General features: G+C 43.4%; 1 protein-coding gene across 5 annotated transcripts in view; it reads left to right on the top strand.

The window, feature by feature from the left end:
- Positions 1-20867, top strand: part of mia3 (MIA SH3 domain ER export factor 3) — an 86321-nt gene that overhangs the window by 43960 nt on the left and 21494 nt on the right. For 4 of the 5 annotated variants that reach the window (XM_052024111.1, XM_052024108.1, XM_052024110.1 and 1 more), the window contains exons 7-15: positions 7029-7160; positions 7843-7864; positions 9177-9265; positions 10297-10374; positions 10461-10571; positions 13035-13106; positions 15049-15153; positions 15235-15357; positions 17028-17139. In XM_052024111.1, the coding sequence (XP_051880071.1) occupies positions 7029-7160; positions 7843-7864; positions 9177-9265; positions 10297-10374; positions 10461-10571; positions 13035-13106; positions 15049-15153; positions 15235-15357; positions 17028-17139 (844 nt within the window). The remainder of the gene's footprint in view (positions 1-7028; positions 7161-7842; positions 7865-9176; positions 9266-10296; positions 10375-10460; positions 10572-13034; positions 13107-15048; positions 15154-15234; positions 15358-17027; positions 17140-20867) is intronic. The other variant, XM_052024109.1, reaches the window with a different exon arrangement.

Here is a 20867-nt window from a genome sequence, read left to right as displayed (position 1 = left end):
GCCAGTCCAGAGACCTAGGCATAATAATGCAGCCTGATGCTTGTAGTATGTTAATCAATGTCAGAGGGACCATCTGTCAAATGAGATCTTAAACTGAGGCTCAGTCTACACTCTCAGACTGGTGTAAATGATCCTATGATGCTGTCTCAAAAGGGCAGAGAGCTAACCACACCTCCCCCCCCCCCCCCCCCCCCCACCACCACCAAATCCTGACTGTTAACAGATCGCTATTTGAGTATACAAATGAATTGTTGGATTTCCTCCTTTACATTTGAGGTCATAGAAAAATTCAAGTTTTTTTTGCAATTATTATATGTTTGCTTGTATGTATCTCACCACATCTGTGCTATAGATTAAAGTGATGTTCAGTTACCTGGATTATCTCCAGCTAATTGGGTTCTTGTTAGACCAGCTTGATGATGGGTATATTATAATCAGCCATTGCAGTTGAAAGATGTGATCCCTTCCATGTCTGGTTTTGAACAGGGATGGTGGAAATTAGTGCTTTATTGAGTTGCTAATCTGTACTGATTTGTGTTAATTTTGAAGACATCAGGACTCAGCCGGGGGTGGGGGGGGGCGGGGGGAAATGGTGTCTGGTGGGAATGGGGAGGGAGGAAAGAGTTTTATTCTGTCTGCCTTCTCCACATTGTAAGTTATTGGACTGAATCTTAATTTCGGCACATTGTGTAAGAGTTTGAGGAAGTGAAAAGCAGTTTGCTCTTTGAAACAGTTGAGGGAGTGAGATTGAGCTTTGTATCTCAAGTTTTAGCCTTGATAGAATATTTATAAAGAGGCAAGGGACGAGCTTTCCTCCAGTGGAGACATTGGCCTTCCATTATTGGGAAATTGAAGGTACTGTTGTGAATTCTTGCAATCCAGCTCGTGTCATTCCTTGTCAGAGTCCACCTAAGTAATTAAACAGCAACCCTTAAACTGATAAGGAGTTGGTTGCAGGAAGTTGAATGGTTTAGATATGATAGTGTACAGAGCAAAGCTCAGATGGCTTTGAAAATAGCTAATACGAGGGGGCATAATTTTAAGGCGATTGGAGGAAGGTACAAGGGGGATGTCAGATGTAAGTTTTTTTTACACAGAGTGTGTTGGGTGTGTGGAACCCACTGCCGGCAGAGGTTGTGGGGGCAGATACATTAGGGACATTTAAGAGACTCTTAGATAGACACATGAATGATAGAGAAATGGAGGGCTATGTGGGAGGGAAGGGTTAGATAGATCTTAGAGCAGGATAAAATGTTGGCACAACATTGTGGGCCGAAGGGCCTGTACTGTGCTGTAGTGTTCTATGTTCTATGAAATGCTTTTTGAGCCTGGAGATCAGATTTTAGTTGCATTCCTGCCAATAATTTTGTAAAAATTGATGGAGCACAAGTGTAAAAGTCGAATTAATTAGAAGGTTGGTGGAATGTTCCCCAAGTACCTGCTGCTGTGGGAATGTTCCTGGCAAGGTGGCTTCCATTTAGTTGTCTGTGAAAGAAGATGTGTGCAGTCTATGTGGTGACGTGTACTTACTCTCCGTTTGGCTGCATCTTGTGAAACAGGAAGTTTTGCCCATGATTTGAATGCATGCAGTTGTAGCTCTAACTGTTTTTGGTGGAGGAACTAGATATTCTCATAGTGAAAGCCACTGGACAAACTGCCCTCTGGCCTAAACGGTCTGGGAGAAGTTGCTTAACGTTGACCTATGCAAGGAGATTGGAGGGGTAAATGAAAGGAATTAAATGTATCGGGGCCAGAATCACGACCTTGTTTGCTGGCTCCCTGTCTAAAAGGCTGCATTTGTCACGAACCAGCAACAAAAGAAACACACTGAGCGTGTTTCAGTGTTAAAAACTATTTTATTGATCACTACTTAGGATAATACGTAAAATAGAAGTAAAAATGTTAGTATGTTAGAATTCAAAAATGTTAAACCTTGAACGTTAACCCCAAAACTAAACTCTTCGTGTGTGTGTGACAAAGTCCCAAACTCCAAGTTCCGGAATAGTTCTTAAAGTTCAGTTCCGCAAGCCATAAGGTGAAACATGAGCAAGGGCTTCTTCAACAACCACCGTTGTCTGAAGATAAGACGTAGATGTAGAGAACATAGGGAGAGTAAATACGAAATCCAAATGTTCCACGATGGAACCCCAAACGACACTTCAGTGTTTACTCGGTAGTGACGTCCTCACCCCGAAAAGCATCCGAATCGTGGTCGTCCACACAAATACCTGTTTCCTTCTACAGGTCAGCAACAAAGTGAACTCCACCGGATTACTTCCAACTTCCATACATGGATTTCAGTGGAAACACAGTTATTGTTTCTCATCCATCGATAGAGAAAACAAGCAGGCTGGTGTCTCTCTCCCTTCTCTCTCTCTCTCCTTCTACTTCTGACTTCTTCAACAACGTCATTACGTCCTTTATCTTCTATTGACGTAAGCACGCCCCACACACACATACACACACACTCTCTATCTTAAAGGGACTTTCACTCCTATGCAAGGAGATTGGAGGGGTAAATGAAAGGAATTAAATGTATCGGGGCCAGAATCACGACCTTGTTTGCTGGCTCCCTGTCTAAAAGGCTGCATTGCATTCACTATGTGAACCCCTGGTCACCCTGCTGAACCCATGACAGAGTTTGTTGATCTCTCCCTCTGGCAACTCCCATGCCTTGCTGGTCTCCACGGGTGTGGGTGGTTGTGTAACCAGCCCACATGCTGATGATCCTAATCTTAAATGGAGTTTCACACCACCCCTCTCTACAACTTCACCGCCAGCAGCTGAAGCCTGACATCTTTTTCTTCACCGGCAAGAGATGTGTACGTGCTGTATGTGCACTGAGCAGGTAGTGCACTGTAGTGAGTTTTGCAAACGACTCAAGGGCAAGAGTGTCCCATCCATTGCCCACTGCCCACTGGTGCAGTAACAGCCGCACTGTGCACTGCTGACCCGACTGAGCTCACTGGAAGGTTGGCTAGCTCCCTTGCCAGTGAATCCCACACCGTCTTGGTCTTTGAGAGGAAGGTCACACGCTCTTCTCTCACTGCACTGATACTGGCAATGTTGTTGTTATTCCATGATTGTGATTTTGGAAATGAATACAATCAATCTCTGATTTTAAAGAATGCAACTTTATAAAACAAATTCAATTGTAATTTTAACAAGGTGGTATCTTGACATGGTGCCATCTGAAATAATGGAACTATAGCAAAGGCCATTTTGTTCATTGTGGAGAGCAGTCTAAGAAAAAGTATGCAATTAAACATCTATCCAGCATTTTGTACTGCTGTGGTCAACATCCTAATTAAACCAAGGTATTAGTTTCTCTGATTAGTATGTAATCTTGGCAGCTTGTTCGGTTATGATCAATAGCTCAGGGGTAAACAAGTAACCCAATAATCCCAGAGAGCAGCACACTGCAGTTATCTTATTCTCATCTTGACATGTCCCCGTGTCAATTGCTGACGGCTTGTGATCAGACAGGAAATTGCCATTCAATGATAGGTGTAATAAACAATTGGAAAAGAAGATTACAGGGCATCAGTAGAAAAAATGGCAGAAGTTATTGTCAGTTGCTGGTCTTAAGGTGCAAAATAAACTGCTGTACAAGGATTCTGTGATGTAACATCTGCATGAAAAAAGGAAGTCCGATCTTTGTTGATGTCATCACCTTCCCTCACGGGCAGGCACGGTAGTGTAGCTGTTAGCGTAACACTTTACAGCGCCAGCAGCCCGGGTTCAATTCCAGCCACGGTCTGTAAGGAGTTTGTACATTCTCCCTGTGTCTGTGTGGGTTTCCTCCGGGTGCTCTGGTTTCCTCCCATATTCCAAAAGACGTACAGGTTAGGAAGTTGTGGGCATGCTATGTTGGCACCGGAAGCGTGGCGACACTTGTGGGCTGCCCCCTGAACACTCTACGCAAAAGATGCTTTTCACGGTGTGTTTCAATATACATATGACTAATAGAGATATATTATCTCATGGGTGGCTGCTGCTGGTTTGAATCATCTCCATCCAACAATAAGCAGGTAGAGCACTTGGACAAGGGGAGGGGAGTGGAGCACAAGCTGCTTTCACTCTGAACTGTGAATGAACACACAGTTCTTGCCACCTTGCCCACCCCAATGCTCATAATTCCCCTGGGTGAATGAATGTTGGACTGTGCTGATCTCTATCACAGAACCAAAAAGTACAATAGTATGGAAGTGTTAGAGGCAGGTACAGTTACAATATTTAAAAGACATTTGGACAGGTTCAAGGACAGGAAAGGTGTAGAAGGATATGGGCCAAATGCAGGCAAGTGGGACTAGCTCAGGAAGGAACCTTGGTCGACATGGACAAGTTGGGCTGAAGGGCCTGTTGCCATGCTCTATGACTCTGAACTGAAATTGGTTCTCTCCACTTGCCCACCCTCTGAATCCTAGAATGAACCAGAAGTGGAGACCCCTTTCCATCCTAATCCTACTCAGCCAGAGAATGCTCAAGTTCAGGTGTGAGAGAAAAGCTTGACAGAGCCTCGATCACGAGGTTGGGTGTCGGTGCAAAAGCTGGGGTGTGGTTAAGGGTTGGTTTTGTCCCTTAGTGGGCAGTCAGAAGCCTGCCAGAGAGTTTGTTTGGGCCACCTTTTGAAAATGCTGGCAGTTTGTCTGGTGGGCTGAATATTCCTTTGCGGTAGCCGTAGGCATGTACAGGAGATGCAAATTTTGTCTCTGTAGAGTTCGATATTTTGCACTGTGAAACAGTACTGCAGTCCATGTTCTGTTGACTATTCAAAAACTGAGTCTTCAATTCCTAGTTTATGAATAACCCTGGCCCTGTTGATCTGTTTCACAGTTTTATAACCCACAACAGGTTATGTGTCATCCCATATTTAGTTGAGCTAAGTTGCAGATTGATGGTTATGTAAGTAAACTAGTTGGAGGAACAGATTCATCCATTACAGCTGGTTGTTAGATCCTGCTGCTGTTACGTGGAAAGAATTTGCATTCATGGCTTTTGGTTTGTTTCATGCGACTTGGAATATGGGATCTTTATATAAGCTGCTACTGTGTTAAACGTGATCCATACTGAACCAACACTTGAATATGCTAAGGTTCCTTTTTCTCCATTTTATTACAGCATAGTAGGGCATGTGGTGTTAGTGGAGCATGAAAGTGTGTCTTCTGCCACCAGCCCCAACCACCATCTCTCCACCTCCATCTGCTTTGGTTGAAAGTTTAAAAGAATTGAGCTGAGGTGAAGCAGTTTTAAAAACTCCTGTCAAGTTTGATGGCTGTGTAGATAGGCTCACAATTAGTTTTAATTTCGGTTGGAATCTTGATTGAAAGTTTCAAGTTTCCAAGTTTAAGTTTATTGTCATAGGCATATATACACTGGCTATAAATGCCATGAAAGTTAGCTTTTTGGAGCAGCAGCACAGCATATTACAAACATGATAAACATGTTAACATAAACTTAAATTAACGTAAATTATACATAACTTACACAAAATAACCTACAATAAACATAGCGACATTAAGTGCAAGTTGAGAGGAAAAAAATGTATAGTCTGAGGTAGTGTTAGGGCTTTTCAGATCAGTTCAAGAACCCAATGACAGTGGGGAAGAAGCTGTTGTTGAACCATGAGGTGTGGGTCTTCAGGCTCCTGTACCACCTCCCTGATGGCAGCATGGAGAAGAAGGCATGGCTTGGATGGTGGGGGTCTTTAATGATGGATGTCACCTTCCTGAGACATCGCCTCTTGTATATGTCCTTGATGGTGGGGAAAGCTGTACCTATGATGGAACTGGCTGAGTCCACGACTCTCTGTAACCTCTTGTGTTCCTGTGCAATGCGGTTTCCATACCAGGCCATTGATGCAACCAGTCAGAATGCCTTCCACTGTACATCTGTAGAAGTTTGTCAGAGTCTTCAATGACATATAGAATCTCCTTAAACTTCTAAGAAAGTGGAGACACTGGTGTGTCTTCTTCATGGTTGCATCTATGTGCTGGACCCAGGATAAATCTTCGAGATGTTGACACCCAGGAACTTGAAGTTGCTCACCCTTTCCACCGCTGACAATGGTGTGTGTTCGCCTGATTTTTTTTTCCCCCTTCCTAAAGTCCACAGTCAGTTCCTTGGTCTTGCTGATGTTGAGTGCGAGGTTGTTGTTCTGACACCATTCAACCAGCTGACCTATCTCACTCCTCTACGCCTCCTCGTCACCATCCATGATTCTGCCAACAACAGTGGTGTCATTGGCAAAATTTGTAGATGGTGCTGGAGCTGTGCTTAGCCACACAGTTGTAGGGGTAGAGAAAGTAGGGCAGGGAGCTAAGCACGCAGCCCTGAGTCGTGCCTGTGTTGATGGTCAGTGAGAAGGAAATGAGGTTTCTGATTGATACTGATTGTGGCCTCCCAGTGAGGAAGTCGAGGATCCAATTGCAGAGGGAGGTACAGAGGCCCAGGTCTTGGAGCTTGACGATAGGTTTTGAGGGGACGATGCAGCTCTTGTGTGAAATCGAGTCGCTTTTGATTGTAATTTAAGAAAATGCTAAATAGAGAATTTTATACCTAATATCTTTTAACTGATTTCTAAGTAACTCATTCTTGATCAACATTTGTGGGATTTAAATATTGGATACTTCATTCATTGAATTGTAGGGGTACACATGCAAAAATATTACATGTGCCCTTTGACAAGCTTTCCACTGCATTTTAAGGATCCTAGTTGCCAGCTTGTTGATTAAACAGGTATAGTATTTTCCAGTAGATATCACTGGATATATATTTACATGCATTTATAAAACAATAGGGGAAAAGCTTTATTCCAGAGCAGGTCCTCAATTTTTAACTCTTTCAGGCCATCTAGTTGTTGAGTGTGCACTCCTGGTTTATAAACTATGATTAATAATAGCTAGCATTATGTCAATCCTTTATCAGTGTGGTGAAGGAGGGCAGAGAGCATGACACTTGTGATTGCAAGTTTTGTAAGTCAAATAATAATAATCAATTTTCTAATGTTCTTCCTGTTGTATTTACAGCTTATTTCCTCTTTGCCTGAAGAAATGAGGCCAGGCCCAGATTTCCACGGAGTGCCCTGGGAACCCATTTTGATAACTGCTGCCCTGGGAATCCTTACTTTCTTTATCTTTATGTGGCGAACCTGTCTTTCAGTAAGTAAGATTACTTTTCACATCCACAGTTTCAGATCATTTTTATCGGTACTAGGCTTAATTGTCTTTTGATAGAAACTACTGGACTTGCAAAGCAATTGTAGCGGTTGCTACCGCGGAATAAAACAAGACTACTCGGAGGATTGCCAAACAGAACTGGTTTATTTTCCCGCCTTGCGCGGGCCCTTTAAGGGAGAATGTTCCCACCCAAAACAACCGGCAATGACGTAAGTCCTACGTCATCAGGACTTTCCCGCGCGTGGGTTCTCCCCGTCGCTCGGAAAGACGAGGCCCGCCGTCATCTTGGGCCTCGTCGCTCCGACGCCGCGCGACCCGACTGCCGAGCCGGTTCGCCCGACTAGACGGTGAGTCGCCACACAATGTTATTTTTTGGTTCACTGGTGGTTTTTCCCGTACTGTTTCAAGTCTGTGGTGTTTTGGTGTACTGTGTTGCAACATTGACGGCAGTGCTTATCATGAGGGGGAAATGCAACAACCGATGGCAACAAGGTCACCGGCAAGGCCAGATTTATTGACCATCCCTAATTGTCCTTAGAGATTCTGGTGGGCCACTTTTTTTTGAATCGCCATTGCTTGGTGCTGAATCAACAAGGCCATCTTGTCTCGTTATGCTCTGGTTATGGTTTCTATAATTGACAGAATTTCAATTCTTCTGTTTCAGGTGAAGAGTAGAAGATATCAAAGTAAGTATCCAGCAAGTACTTGGGTTAAACCATGTCCTCAAGTCTTACAAATAATTTTCATTTAAAAAATAATTAGGTTTCTCATCTTGCATTATAATGACTCTGCACATGACCATAGAGATAGTGAAGGCCTCTCCTGTTGGGTTGTAATCTGCTTTGTTGGTCTTGTTTGTTGTTTATTGAGTTGTGCTCCTTAACACTTCGCCATTTCTCAGCCCAGATTTGCCATGCAAATGAAGAGCATGAGCAGACTAGCACCTCCGCTCCATCCACCGCAGCAGCCAGGACTTCAATTCCACATCCCATTCCCATACTGACATGTTTAACCATGGCCTCCTCTCCTGCCATGTTGAGGCCAGGCACAGGTTGGAGGAACAACACCTCATATTCCGCCTTGGGAGTCTCCAACCTGACGGCCTCAACATCAATTTCTCTAACTTCTGGTAACCCCACCCCTTCTTTTCCTAACCCCTCCCTGCCCCCCCCTTCCCCCCTTTGTCTTCCCTTGTTCCTTTGGCTCCTTTCCCCCACCTTGATGACCTGCTCATCTCCTCTCCTCCCCTCCTCCATCCTTTATTCCATGATCCACTGCCCTCTCCTACCGGATTCCTCCTCCTCCAGCCCTTTGCCTCTTCTACCTATCACCTCTCACCTCATTCCATCTTCTCCCCCTCTCCCACTCACTACCTTCCCCCTCTCAGCTGGACTCTCACCTATCACCTGAACTCACCTGTCCCCTGCCTGTATGTGCTCCTCCCCCTCCCCCCACCTTCTTATTCTGGCTTCTGCCCTCTTCCTCTCCAGTCCCGATGAAGGGTCTTGGCCCGAAAGGTTGACTGTTTATTTCCCTCCATGGATGCTGCCTGACCTGCTGAGTTCCTCCAGCACTTTTTGTGTATCGCTCCATGTTCCAACAGACTACTTTTGGGGGGGGGGGGGGGGGGGGGGGAGAGGGAGATGTTGCAGGCAAATCATCCCGTGATTGTTCTCTGTACACCATGCTAGTTATGTTCTGGTAGCGGTCAGAAGCAGGAAATCAGTCACTACGCCCAGCAAGATGAAGCCAATTAAATCTCCTTAACTAGTTGAGATCCATTAACTCTGAAGATGTTGGGGATTAGACTGGAGTCCTGTGCCACTCTGTAGAGCATGGTGTATGGCTCAGTGGTGTTATCCACCATACCAGCCCACGGTGTGACCTTTCAATTTTGAAATGAATATCTGTGTCCAAGTACTTTTCAGTTAGTTGATAATTTATGCAATAATATGGTTTAAAGTAAGTTGACTGTAAAATGTTTCCCTCTCTTCTCAGTTACTGAAAAGCAGCTGGCTGAGAAAATCAAACAGCTTATTCAGGAAAAGACCGAGGCTTTGGAGAAGGTGTCCAATTACGAGAAGAAGGTACAGACCTGATTTTCTGCAATGCTTCAGTGATGTTTGTTGTGTGTGGGGGGGGGGGGGGGGTGGTTGTTGGGTAGGGGTGGGGGTGAAGAAACATGTTATGATCTTGATCTTGGTAAACAATAAACTGCTTATAGCTCATGTAAAACCACTATCTTGGGAGTTAGGTCCCCAGAGTTCACATGCAAGTTTCCTTTAGTTTGAGTGCTATTTAAATCTCCTAGGGTATGTTGAGCAATTCTGAGGTCAATCACAATAGAAACACTTGTACCCTGGAACACTGAGCTGACCGTCCTGCCCGTCTCTCAACCACGTTTCTGCGACAGCTATAATATCATAATCCCATGTGCCGATCATGCTCTGAGTTCATCTGCCTTATCTGTGAGGCTTCTTGCAGTAAAGTAAATCGGTTTAGCCTATCAGACCTTCCTCGCTTTCTGCCTGTTCTGCCTTACTGGACTTGCTTGGTCTGACCTCTGTGTTTGCTTCAACTTTCTCATCTTTTAGACTTCTACATTGGGTCCCTACTTTGATACCTTTTTGTCTTGTGAAATACAAGTGCAGAACCGAGACCCATCGGGCAGGATACCTCTGGTTCTGTCTTCGTGAAGTTGCATGTTCTTCCTGTGATCACACGGATTTCACACAGGTGGTCTGGTTTCCTCCCACATCCCAAAGGCGTGTGGGTCAGGAGGTCAGTTTGCCATTGCAGTTTGCCCGTAGTATTTAAGTGAGTGGTAGAATCTGGGGAAGTTGAGGAGAACATGAGCAGGATAAAAATGACACTTAGTGTACATGGATGGTTGGCATGGACTCCATGGGTTAAAGGGCCTGTTTCTGTTCTGACAGCAACCGTTTCCTTCTATCCATACAAGCATTAGCAGTGATCTAAGAGTCTCCATGGATGGGGAGATAATCCTGAATGGACTATGTGAGCATTATATCATAGTAGTAAATTTAATTTGGTATTTAAAATGTACTTTTTCTATTATTTCCACCCTCCATCTCTTCACCACCCCTGAACTACGTAGTTGGAGGAAGCCAAAACCCTTATAAGTGAGGCCCAGAATGTGAAATCCACGGCTTCTGTTGAGACCAAGGAACTAGAGGTGAGAAAGGGAGTATCCTACGGTGTGTGTGACAATTGTTAATTTAAATTCTATGCATAAACATTATAATTTCTCTGTACCCTAAGGAGTCTTGCCGGGAGCTTGAACAGGTGAATCTTCATCTGGAGACCCGTGTGAAAAATCTCCAGGCATCATTGGATAAAGAGAAGCAAGAGACTGCAAACCAGCAGACTATGGTAAAGAAATAGTCAGCAATTTTTGAAAAAGGGTACTTGGAATTATTTCCCTAAATACTGGGAGTAGCATGGGGCTGTGTGTGGGGTGGGAGAGGAACATCAGTTGTGTGCAGACTTGAGCAATGTGTCTTGATTCATGAAGGAAGGAAGCAGAGTTGCATCAGAATCTAGAAAATGAATTGGGATGAATGGAGTGTATGACAAAAAGAGATTATCTCGCCAGCATGGAGCATAAAGTAATTAAGCTGAAAGCAGTTATAATGGAAAGAGATCAGAAAATATTCTTAACTAGGGAAGAGCTGTTTTAATTGATTTAAGGAGGGATCCAGTGCAGGCAGATTGGAAAATGGAATTTTGGGCTTAACCAGTAACTGAGTTGTGGAAGGCCTTTGGTAAAGAGGTGCTCAGTTGTTGAGTGTATTTTGGAGTAATTGATTGGGTACAAGAAGTGAAGAGATACGGGGGTAAGGTGGGAAAGTGGAATTGCTGTGGAAGTGCAGCTATTATCATTGAATGGCAGAGCAGGCTTGAGAGGAGTTGTAGTTGGCTTGGGTGTAAATTAGGTTTTTTTTCCTTTGAAAGATATTGCTAATATACCCTGGATGACAAAGGACTGTTGAAATATGATCAATGTCAGGAGCAGGATTCTTAATCTCTCTTCTCCCCCGTCCCATTGGGCAGAAGATACAAAAGCCTGAAAGCACGTATCACCAGCCTCAATGACATCTTCCAACCCGCTGTTATAAGACTGTTGAACAGTCCCCTAGTACGATGACAGACTCTTGGTTTCACAGTTTACCTCATTATGGCCTTGTACCTTATTGTCTGCCTGCACTGCACTTTCTCTGTAACTGTAACACTTTATTCTGCATTCTGTTATTGTTTTCCCTTGTACTACCTCAATGTTCTGTTGAAATGATCTGTATGGGTGGCGTGCAAAACAAAGTTTTTCATGTACCTCTAATTGCTGGTAAGATAATGAAAGCATAGAAAACAGGGATAGCTAATATGGGAGGTAATTCGGGTTATGTTAAATTGCACACTAAAACATCTTACCTACATGTAAAGTAGAAGTTATTTTTATAAGCAACTTACCTATGCTGCATGTTTGTATGATTTTGAGATGGTTCAAAAGACTTTCTCAAACCACGTTAGAAAAAGACTGACTCACTGGTGATCCAGTGGGTCTCAGGTTTTATTCCCACAACAGCGTTCAGCGATCCTCTCAGTATACCTAAACCATTTTGCACACTTTTTTCCCTCCCTGCCTGTCCAGTGTCTTTAATTCAGTTACCAGACTCTTAAAACATTTGGTTAGCACAGATCAGGGTTTTATACATGAGAGGAAGTGTATATTTTAAATATTTCTTCTTGTACAAGTTCACCGTCATACAGAACAGAAACAAAAGTTTCAGAGTGGCTAAGTGACAAAGGTTTGAGAGTTCAGGGAAAAAGGGGAAGCTAATGGAACAAGTGAAGGACAGAAGATGGTTCTGAAGGGATATAACAGTGATAGTAGAATCATTATCTGAACAGCATTGAGACTGAAAGGCTGTGATTGTGCCTGGTCGAAAAATGAGGTGTTTTATCTGTCTTTTGTATTAATCTTCCCATTTTCATTCCCATTAATCCTATTTCCCCACATTAGGTCTGTAGCCTCGTATGCCAAGGTATAGAAAGTTATGGATTTAATGCATATAAATTGGATTAATGTACATGGGTACAATGAGTAGTATAGACATGGTGGGCCGAAGGGCCTGTTTCTGTGCTGTGCAACTCTTTGACTCATTGGAGTCATGGTACAGTCTTATTGACAGTGTAATGGGTGTAGGGGCTCACGTGTTCAGATTTGAAAGTGACAGGATGTTGTGAAGGATGCTGCATTCTCCACCTAATAGTGGTAAGGAGTACAAAACTGTACAAGTTTTCTCAAGCTTGGGAGGAAAAAAAACTGCTTAATACCTCAGCCTGGGGTATGGTTTTTCTGGGCACAAGTATCTTAGGATGTCAGTGTCTTGAAATGGGTGCAGAGATTTACTGGAATAGTAATTTTTGGGTGAGAATGAAGCTGGGATTGTTCTCTCTGGAGCATGCAAGGTTCAAGGAGATTTTACAGAAGTATTTAAAACAAAATACTTGCTGGAGAGTTAGTAACCAGAGGCCATTGAACCAACCAGCAGTAAAGCACCAGTGTCTTATCATGCCTAGGGGCACATACAGCGAAGTGTTTTATCTGGACTGTACTGCATGTGGGGAAAGTGGAAGGACTGTGAGGAAAGTGGGACGAATTGGATGGCTTTCCAAGATTAATATAACTCTGATGGGCAGAACCAGCTTCTTGATGCTGGAGTATCTGCAAAGTTTGAACATGATCAGTCATTCTCAAGATGCATTGCAGTTGATACCTGTGTCCATTTTTTGTCTTTAATTCTTATTTTCCATTTTTCTTTTTGACAATTGCAGATTGCAGATACTCAAAAATCTGTGAAAAAATTGCAAAAAGTTATTTCGGCTCATTCAGCAGAGCTGACACAGGTAAGTTTAAAAAAAAAACTTGGCAAATGTAGGCCTGAATAGTGTACACAGCATTGTAACCATGCCTAAAAGCGCTGCACACAGCATCACAGCCATGCCACGTGGGCAAACGAGCCCACCTAAGGAGAACATTACAGCAGTGCATGGTCACTCACTGATGCTGTCTGCGGAAACAAATGTGGGCCAAAATTACTCGATACAGAGCATGATGGCTGTACATTGTGGACTAGTTAACTCTAGAGGTAACTGTGTGATATGGACTAATATCACCATATAGGTTGCACTACAACTGTGTGATGTGGGTCATCATGACTGTATACAGAGCATTACAGTAGTATAATGTCAGCTAATGTTGGTAGCTTCTGTGAACAACAGCTCTGTAATGCTCTGGTATTGTTGCCCTATGCAGAGTAGGAATAATCTAAATCACATGCTCAAACACCTTGACTGTGAACTTTGGTCAAACCTCCTATTTTCATGCTTCCTAAATGATTCCCTGGAAACCTGAATTGAACAGATGCTCTGAATTTTCACATCCATTTGCAGTGAGCGTGTTTATTGGGGGTGGGGGAAGGCTTGAATGATTTGCTGTGAAGAGTAGTGGATTGCAAATGTTGAACTGAGGTTTTAATACTCCCAAGTTATGACATGAAATATGAGAGAGGATGTTCTCTGTTTGGCTAAAGTAATAAGAAACTGATAGAACAAGGAATTTCAGTGCAGCTTGTTATGTCTTGCATTTTTTTCTTGGTCTGAAAGTAATTCATGTCTAGTAGATTCCATTTGGTGCATAGTCACTATTATATAGGCAGTTGCAGTGGCCAGTTCGTACACGGCGAAATCCCACAAGCAACGGAAATAATTGCCTGATTGGCTTATTTTCACTGCGTCTTCCAGCACTTACTAAAGACCAAAAGAATAGATAAAAGGAACTCAAGTTTAACTTTATGTTTGAAGGAAGAATGGGTTATTCCAGAGTCACTTGGCTCCAAATCCCTTCACAGCCTTGGCCGAGCATGGACCAAAGCTGAATTCCAGAGAGAAGGTGACATCAAACTAGTACTCGACTGGGTGTGGCATCAAGAATCCTGGTAAAACTGAAGTTAGGAAAAAACATTCCAATGGTTGGAGTCATTGCTTGCACCAAGGAAGATAGTTGCAGATGTTGCTGGTCTCACTTCCTTACATCCCAAAAGTCTTTCCACCATCTACAAGGCATTTGTCTGAATGAACGGTCCCCAACAGCACTCGAGAAGCTCTATGCTTTCCAAAATAAAACAGCCTGCTTGTTTGGCACCCCATCCACCATCCTAAAAAATGATTTCCTCCACCACAGATGCACCATGGCTGCCGTGTGTAGAGTCTACAAAATGCACTGCAGTTCTTTACTTGGGCTACTCCAATAGCATCTCCGAAGTGTATGACCTCTACTCCCAGGAAAGACAAGGGCAGCAGGTTCACGCAAACACCACCACCTGCAGGTTCCTCTCCAAGTCGCACACCCTCCTGATATGAAACTATATTGGTGTTCCCTCACTGTTGTACGTCCAAATCCTGGAGCTCCCTACCCAACAGCATTGTTGGTGTACCTTCACCAGAAGGACTCCAGTAGCTCGTCATCACTTCCTCAAGGGTCACTGGGGTTGGGCCATAAACGTTCACCTTGCCAGCAATGTCACATGCCAAAAATAAATGAACAAAAAATATAATGTTTGACAATCCAGCACTACCTCAATACTATACTCAGTATCAGCCAGAGGAGTCTGGTAAAGTCTTGGAGCTTGAAATCCGATGGAGGAATTAAACAGCATGGCCATTAGCAACCGTAAATAGGAGGTTTATCTGTGAGTCTGTTCCATTCCCCATGTTAGTCGCTGTTTTCAGGAGACTTTAGTTTGTAGTGGTGGTGGGCATGACCTAACACGGATGTGTATCCTTTTAGGTACAAGAAGCCCTTTGTGGTGCCAAAACAAATGAAGAAAAACTGCAAGCAGATCTCCAGTCTGTGCTTGAAGAAAATGCTAGGCTCAAGCAGAGCAAAAGTCAGGTGAGTGTCCACTTTCGCTTCAGGAGCCCACCTGAAGTAACCCAAGGTTACTGACAAAGGCTTTGTTTTGTGGGATTGCAGCTCCTGAAAGAGGCAGAAGGCTGGAGTGAGCGACACAGTGAGCTTAATGAGCAAATCAAGCTCTGCCAGAAAGCTCAGAGAGACCTAGAGGAAGCCCTGGCCTACAAGGATAACGAGATCGAGGTACGTTGAGGGAGCTCCTGTAGCTGGTTCATTTAATTCACCCAATCATTAGAAGTATTTTTGTGTTACTAGTTAATGGCAAATAGGTCAAAGACTTCCATGTATGACACCATGAGACTGAAAAGTACTGATTAGTTAACAGAAGGCTTTATTTCGAAAAGCTGATTACAGTATTGGGAAGATATAGATAAAAAGGCAAGGCTCTGTTGTTTTGAAGTTCTGGGAAAGAGCTGAAGTTCATCAGGTCAAATTTGAGAACATCTCGTAAATGCTGCAGTCAAATGCAGGCATCAAAATGTTCACTTGGTTTTGCCCCTCCTGAACCCTTCTCCCCTCAGCACCTCATTTCTAGCTCCTTCACCAGTACATGTGGGAATGATGACAACGAGATCTGGAAGAACTGTCTATGTAGAGATTTTAAAATTACTTTATCCTGAAAAATGCAATGAATGTGAACATTTGTGACAAATGTAATATTTCAGCAAAAGAAAGATTATTCTGTAAACGTTTTGCCTTCTATCTATTAAAGTAGTTCTGAATTGACATTCCCAAGTAACATCTCTCGTTACTTTCAAATGTCCATTCATTATTTTCAGCCATCTAGCACTGTAAATAAACACCCCCATGTAATGTACCGGGGAAGCTCAACTATTGGAATGGAATCGTGACCTTGCAAGCATTCCGGTTTCACCTCCAATTGTAGTGAGTGAGGACAGGATTTAATGATGGGAATGGAGTTGGTGTCCCACATGGATGTGCTTAACCACTGCTGGATGTACATTTGAAAAATTCAGGTTAAGAAAAATATAAGCATTTATTTCGTAGTCTAATGATTATTTTCAACTGCCTTTGTTACTGAATTGTAGGGAGCTAGTTTAACAAGTATGACAGTTTAAATGTCCAATTCAAATCTAGTTTTATTTAAGTTTCTGATTTGTTCTTTGTCTGCTTCCCATCTTTAATAAATCAAACCCCTTGTAAATGTTGAAGGAATCAAAGTTGTGACACTTGTCTTTCCAAATCTTCCCCTCCCCAAAATGATTGTCTTGCTTGTAAGTATTTCTTAATCAATTATTTTGTTTTAAATTTTTATATGGATTGAAAGTGGGGTTGGGAAATGTACTTACTGTCATTTTTGGGTGTTTAAGATTCAGTCTTGGTACAACACGGTCGGCTGCAGACTATAGCTCCCTATTTTCTACCATAGTCACATCACCCTATACAGCTTACTTTAGTGGTGTCCCCTATAGCGAAACCGCCACACCTGCCTCTTCCACCAAATCATTCCCCGCGTGCGCGCGTACACACACACACACACACACACACACACACACACACACACACACACACACACACACACACACACAACTTCAGAAGTGTCACTTAATCTGTTTTCTAGACATAGACATTGACTTGATGTGGAAGTGTTGGGCCAATTTATCTGGTACAAATAGCAGTCATTTTGTCACCTCAGGTGGTTGGGGAATTTTTGTTCCATGGGGCCATGCTTACAGGATCTGTGTTGAAAATCCGAGAAGACATTTCCCATAGGATTCTTGCATTTAAGTGACTTTAAATAAGTCCTGAGCTCATGTTTTAGGAATTTCAACCTCTGCAGCGATATTGTTAAGCTAGTAGTGTAACCTTTCTCCCTCTTGCCCAACATCCAGGTGCTGACCGACTGTGTGATGCAGCTTCGACAGCTTGACACAGAGTCTGACAGTGAAGATAACGGGTGGGACAAAGAAGTGGATGGTGAAGTGGCTAATGGTGAGCTGCCAGGTAAAACTAATGCAATCACACCCGATCACTTGGCAAACAGTGCTTTACCTTACTTCTGATCAAGGAAGGGACATGTGAATATTAGTGCCACTGCAAAATGTTCCATTAAAACAGAATTTGAAAATTAAATGTGCTTAAATAAACTAACTGTGTGGACTTGGGACCTGGGTTCACTCATTATTTGCTAGTGTACCAGAACACTGCTTGTATTGATGTGGCACCCTAAGTATAGTAAAGGATCTCCAAGCCCCTCCTGGGAAAAAAATAACTGCAAGCCACATCACAATCTTTTGGGGAATTTGACTTAAAGTTTGCTCAAAGAACAAGAATTTAGATTTGGAGCTGTTGGCTGGGGAGAGGAGAGGGGAATTCCTAGAGCACAAGGGCTAACAAACATAGTGGAACAACATAAATGAGTGATGTAAAGAAGCCGGAATTGCAGTGGTAATGAGGATTGTAAAGCTGGTGAAGGTTACAGAGATCAGAGGGGGAGGGGAGAGTGGCAGCAAAGCCCTGGAGGTGTTTGCACACCAGGGTAAAAGTGTAAAATCATGTCATCATTGAACTGAGGGCCAGTGAAGGTTAATGCAAACATGGGTTATAGATGAACAGGATTTGGTATGTAAAGGTCTGGGAAGTAGGGTCACTAAACTTGGCCTCACTGAACTTTGGCCATGAGGAGATCAATTGCGCAAAATTTCCACTGGTCCAGTCATTATCCAGGAAGCCCAATGGCAAATGCATGTGTTTATGTTGAGGGATCTCATGAATGGGTTGACTATTGTTGTTCAGGAACCAAGTCGGAGTTCTGTTTCCATGGAATTGTTAACTGGATGCTGCATTGTTGAGCTTGGATATTTGGCTAACAACTCGCAAGTTCAAGCCTCTCCTATCCAGGTTGTGGGTAACACAGAGTAAAGGGCAGCATTGTCAGAGAAACCCACCTGATTCAGCAACTCCGTTTAGGGATGGGAAGGGAAGCTGTCGTTCTTGCTCCTATCTGATCCTACACAGTTGCCTCTTGATATATGAAATAGAGAAAGAATAGGCCAGACTGCTGGGCCATTTAATAAGGTCATGGCAGATCTGCTCGAAACCTAAACTGTGCATTCTATTTTGCTTGCGGAAACCTTTCATCCCTTTGCTTATCAAGAGTCCTTAAATATTCAGGCAGTTTCCACTGCCCTGTGAAGAATATAGTTCCAAAGACTCACGACATTCTGAGAGAATGGTGACCTACAGTTCAAGTTTCTCCTACAAAAGGAAATATCCTCTCCACCCTGTCAACCCCTTGTGATCTTTATAAGTTTCAATCAAGTCACCCCTCAATCTTCTAAATGCCAACAGATACAAGCCCAGCCTGTTCAACTTTTTCTCGTAAGACAACCCACCATTCAGCTCTTTGCCTCTTCTACCTCTCACCTTCTTACATCTTCCCCCTCCCCCACCCACCTACCTTCCCCTATCACCTGCCTGCATGTGCTCCTCCCCCTCCCCTGACCACCTTATTCTGGCTTCTGCCCTCTTCCTCTCCAGTCCTGATGAAGGGTGTCGACCCGAAGCGTCGACTGTTTATTTCTCTCCATAGATGCTGCCTGACCCGCTGAGTTCCTCCAGCACTTTTTGTGTGTGTTGTTCCAGATTCCAGCATCTACAGAATCTCTAGTGTCTGCACCCATTCCCGGTATTAGTCCGATAAACCTTCTCTGAACTGTTTCCAACACATTAACGTTCTTCCTTGTACAAGGAAGCTAATGCTGTAGGAAATACTCCAGATGTGGTCTCACCAATGCTCCTTGTAACTGAAGTATAACTTGCCCAGCAATAAACAATAACATTGTTAACTTGCCTAATTACTCGTTGCACCTGCAGAAGTCTTTTGCACGTCATGCACCAGGATACCTTGGAGCTCTGCAGTTGCTCAACGTTTAGATAAGTTTTTTTTTCCTGCCAAAATGAACACTTGCACATTTTCCCCCATTACACTCCCATTTGCTAGATCTTTGCCCACTAGCTCAATCTATCTTCATCCCTTTGTAGCCACTACGTACTCTTCACAGCTCTCCTGCTGTGTGCCATCAGCAGATTTAGCAACCATACCTTCAGTGCCTTCACTTGCTGATCCATGTGGCACACCACTTGTTTCATCTTGGCAAACAGAAAAGATCCATACATGGTTGCTATTTCCTGTTAGCCAGTCAATCTTCTGTCCACTCTAATACATATCATGCTCTGAATTGGCCAGACAAGTTACTGAAGCACAGATGTGTAGAATAGATGGGTGATCAAAGCACACTTGGAAATGGTCCTCACATCTTCGAACAGCACAGGACAGGCCCTCGGCCCACGATGTAGTGCTGAACTAAAATAGCTGGTGTTGTAGATAGTGTAGAAGGTTATGAAAAATTGCAGGGGGGGGATCTTGATCAGCTGGGTATGTGGGCTGAGGATAGGCAAATGGCTTTCAATCCAGATAAATGTGAGGTATTGCATTTTGGGAGATCAAACTAGGGTAGGACTTGTACAGTGAATGGTAGGGTCCTGGGGAGTGTTATGGAACAGGAGGGACCTAGGACTGCAAGTGCATAGTTCACTGAAAGTGGTGTCACAGGTAAATATAGTAGTGAAGAAGGCGTTTGGCATGCTGGCCTTCAGTCAGGGCATTGAATATAGAAGTTGGGAAGTTATTTTGTAGTTATATAAAATGTTGGTGAGGCCGCACTTGGAGTATTGTGGACCTGGTTATAGAAAGATGTTATTAAACTAGAAAGAATGAAGAAAAGGTTTACCAGGATGTTGCCTGGGCTTCGGGGGGCCTGGGTTACAAGGAGAGTTTTTGCATAGACTAGGACTTTATTCCCTGGAACGTAGGAGACTGAGGGCTACCTGATAGAGGTGTATAAGATCATGAGGGGCACAGACAGGGTGAGAGCACAGAGTCTTTTTCCCAGGGAGGGGGACTAAAAACAAAAGGCATAGGTTTAAGATCAGAGGGGAGAGACTTAAAAGGGACATCAGGGGCAGCTTCATGCAAAGGGTGGTGCATATTTGGAATGAGCTGCCAGAAATAGTGGTTAAGGCGGGCACATTAGCAACATTTAAAAGCCATCTAGATAGGTGCATGGACAGGAGATGTTTAAAGGGCTATGGGCCAAACACGGACAGATGGGACCAGCTCGCTGGGCAACACAACATGGATGAGTTGGGCTGAAGGGCCTGTTTCCATGCTGTGTGACTCGAATTAAACCAATGACTCATAATTAATCTAATCCCTCTTCCCCACACATTGACCATATCCCTCGCTTGGGAACCTTTTAAGTGGCATCTACTCTTTCCTCCCCTTCCCTCATAAACCAAGCAACTTGAAATAGTTCTCAACCTTCTCGACCCTACTGATGCCATTTTCTTACAGTAAGCTGTAAAGAAGTCAAGCTGATAAACATATTTTATAATCTCTTAGTTTACAAACTAATAAACCTTAGAATTATGCATCCAGATTCATATGCAAAGAGTGAATGTGCAAAGTACCCTTTCTGGTTTATGCACAGTTTGTCCAGTGTGAAGATGGTATTATGGGCTCCAGTTACCCTGTCATCTGTCTGGCTTGGGGGACAAAAAAAAACAGGAACAAAATCACAAAATAAGATCCATTTGAAACCCAAAACACTGGACGTACTGGAAATCTGAAATAAAAACTTAGAATACTGGACATACTTGGTAAGTCAAGT

Source organism: Pristis pectinata, chromosome 10 (genome assembly GCF_009764475.1).
Source record: "Pristis pectinata isolate sPriPec2 chromosome 10, sPriPec2.1.pri, whole genome shotgun sequence".
In the NCBI taxonomy this organism is placed as follows: Eukaryota; Metazoa; Chordata; class Chondrichthyes; order Rhinopristiformes; family Pristidae; genus Pristis; species Pristis pectinata.
Note: the sequence above shows the minus strand (reverse complement) of the source record. Positions and strands in the feature narration are given on the sequence as shown.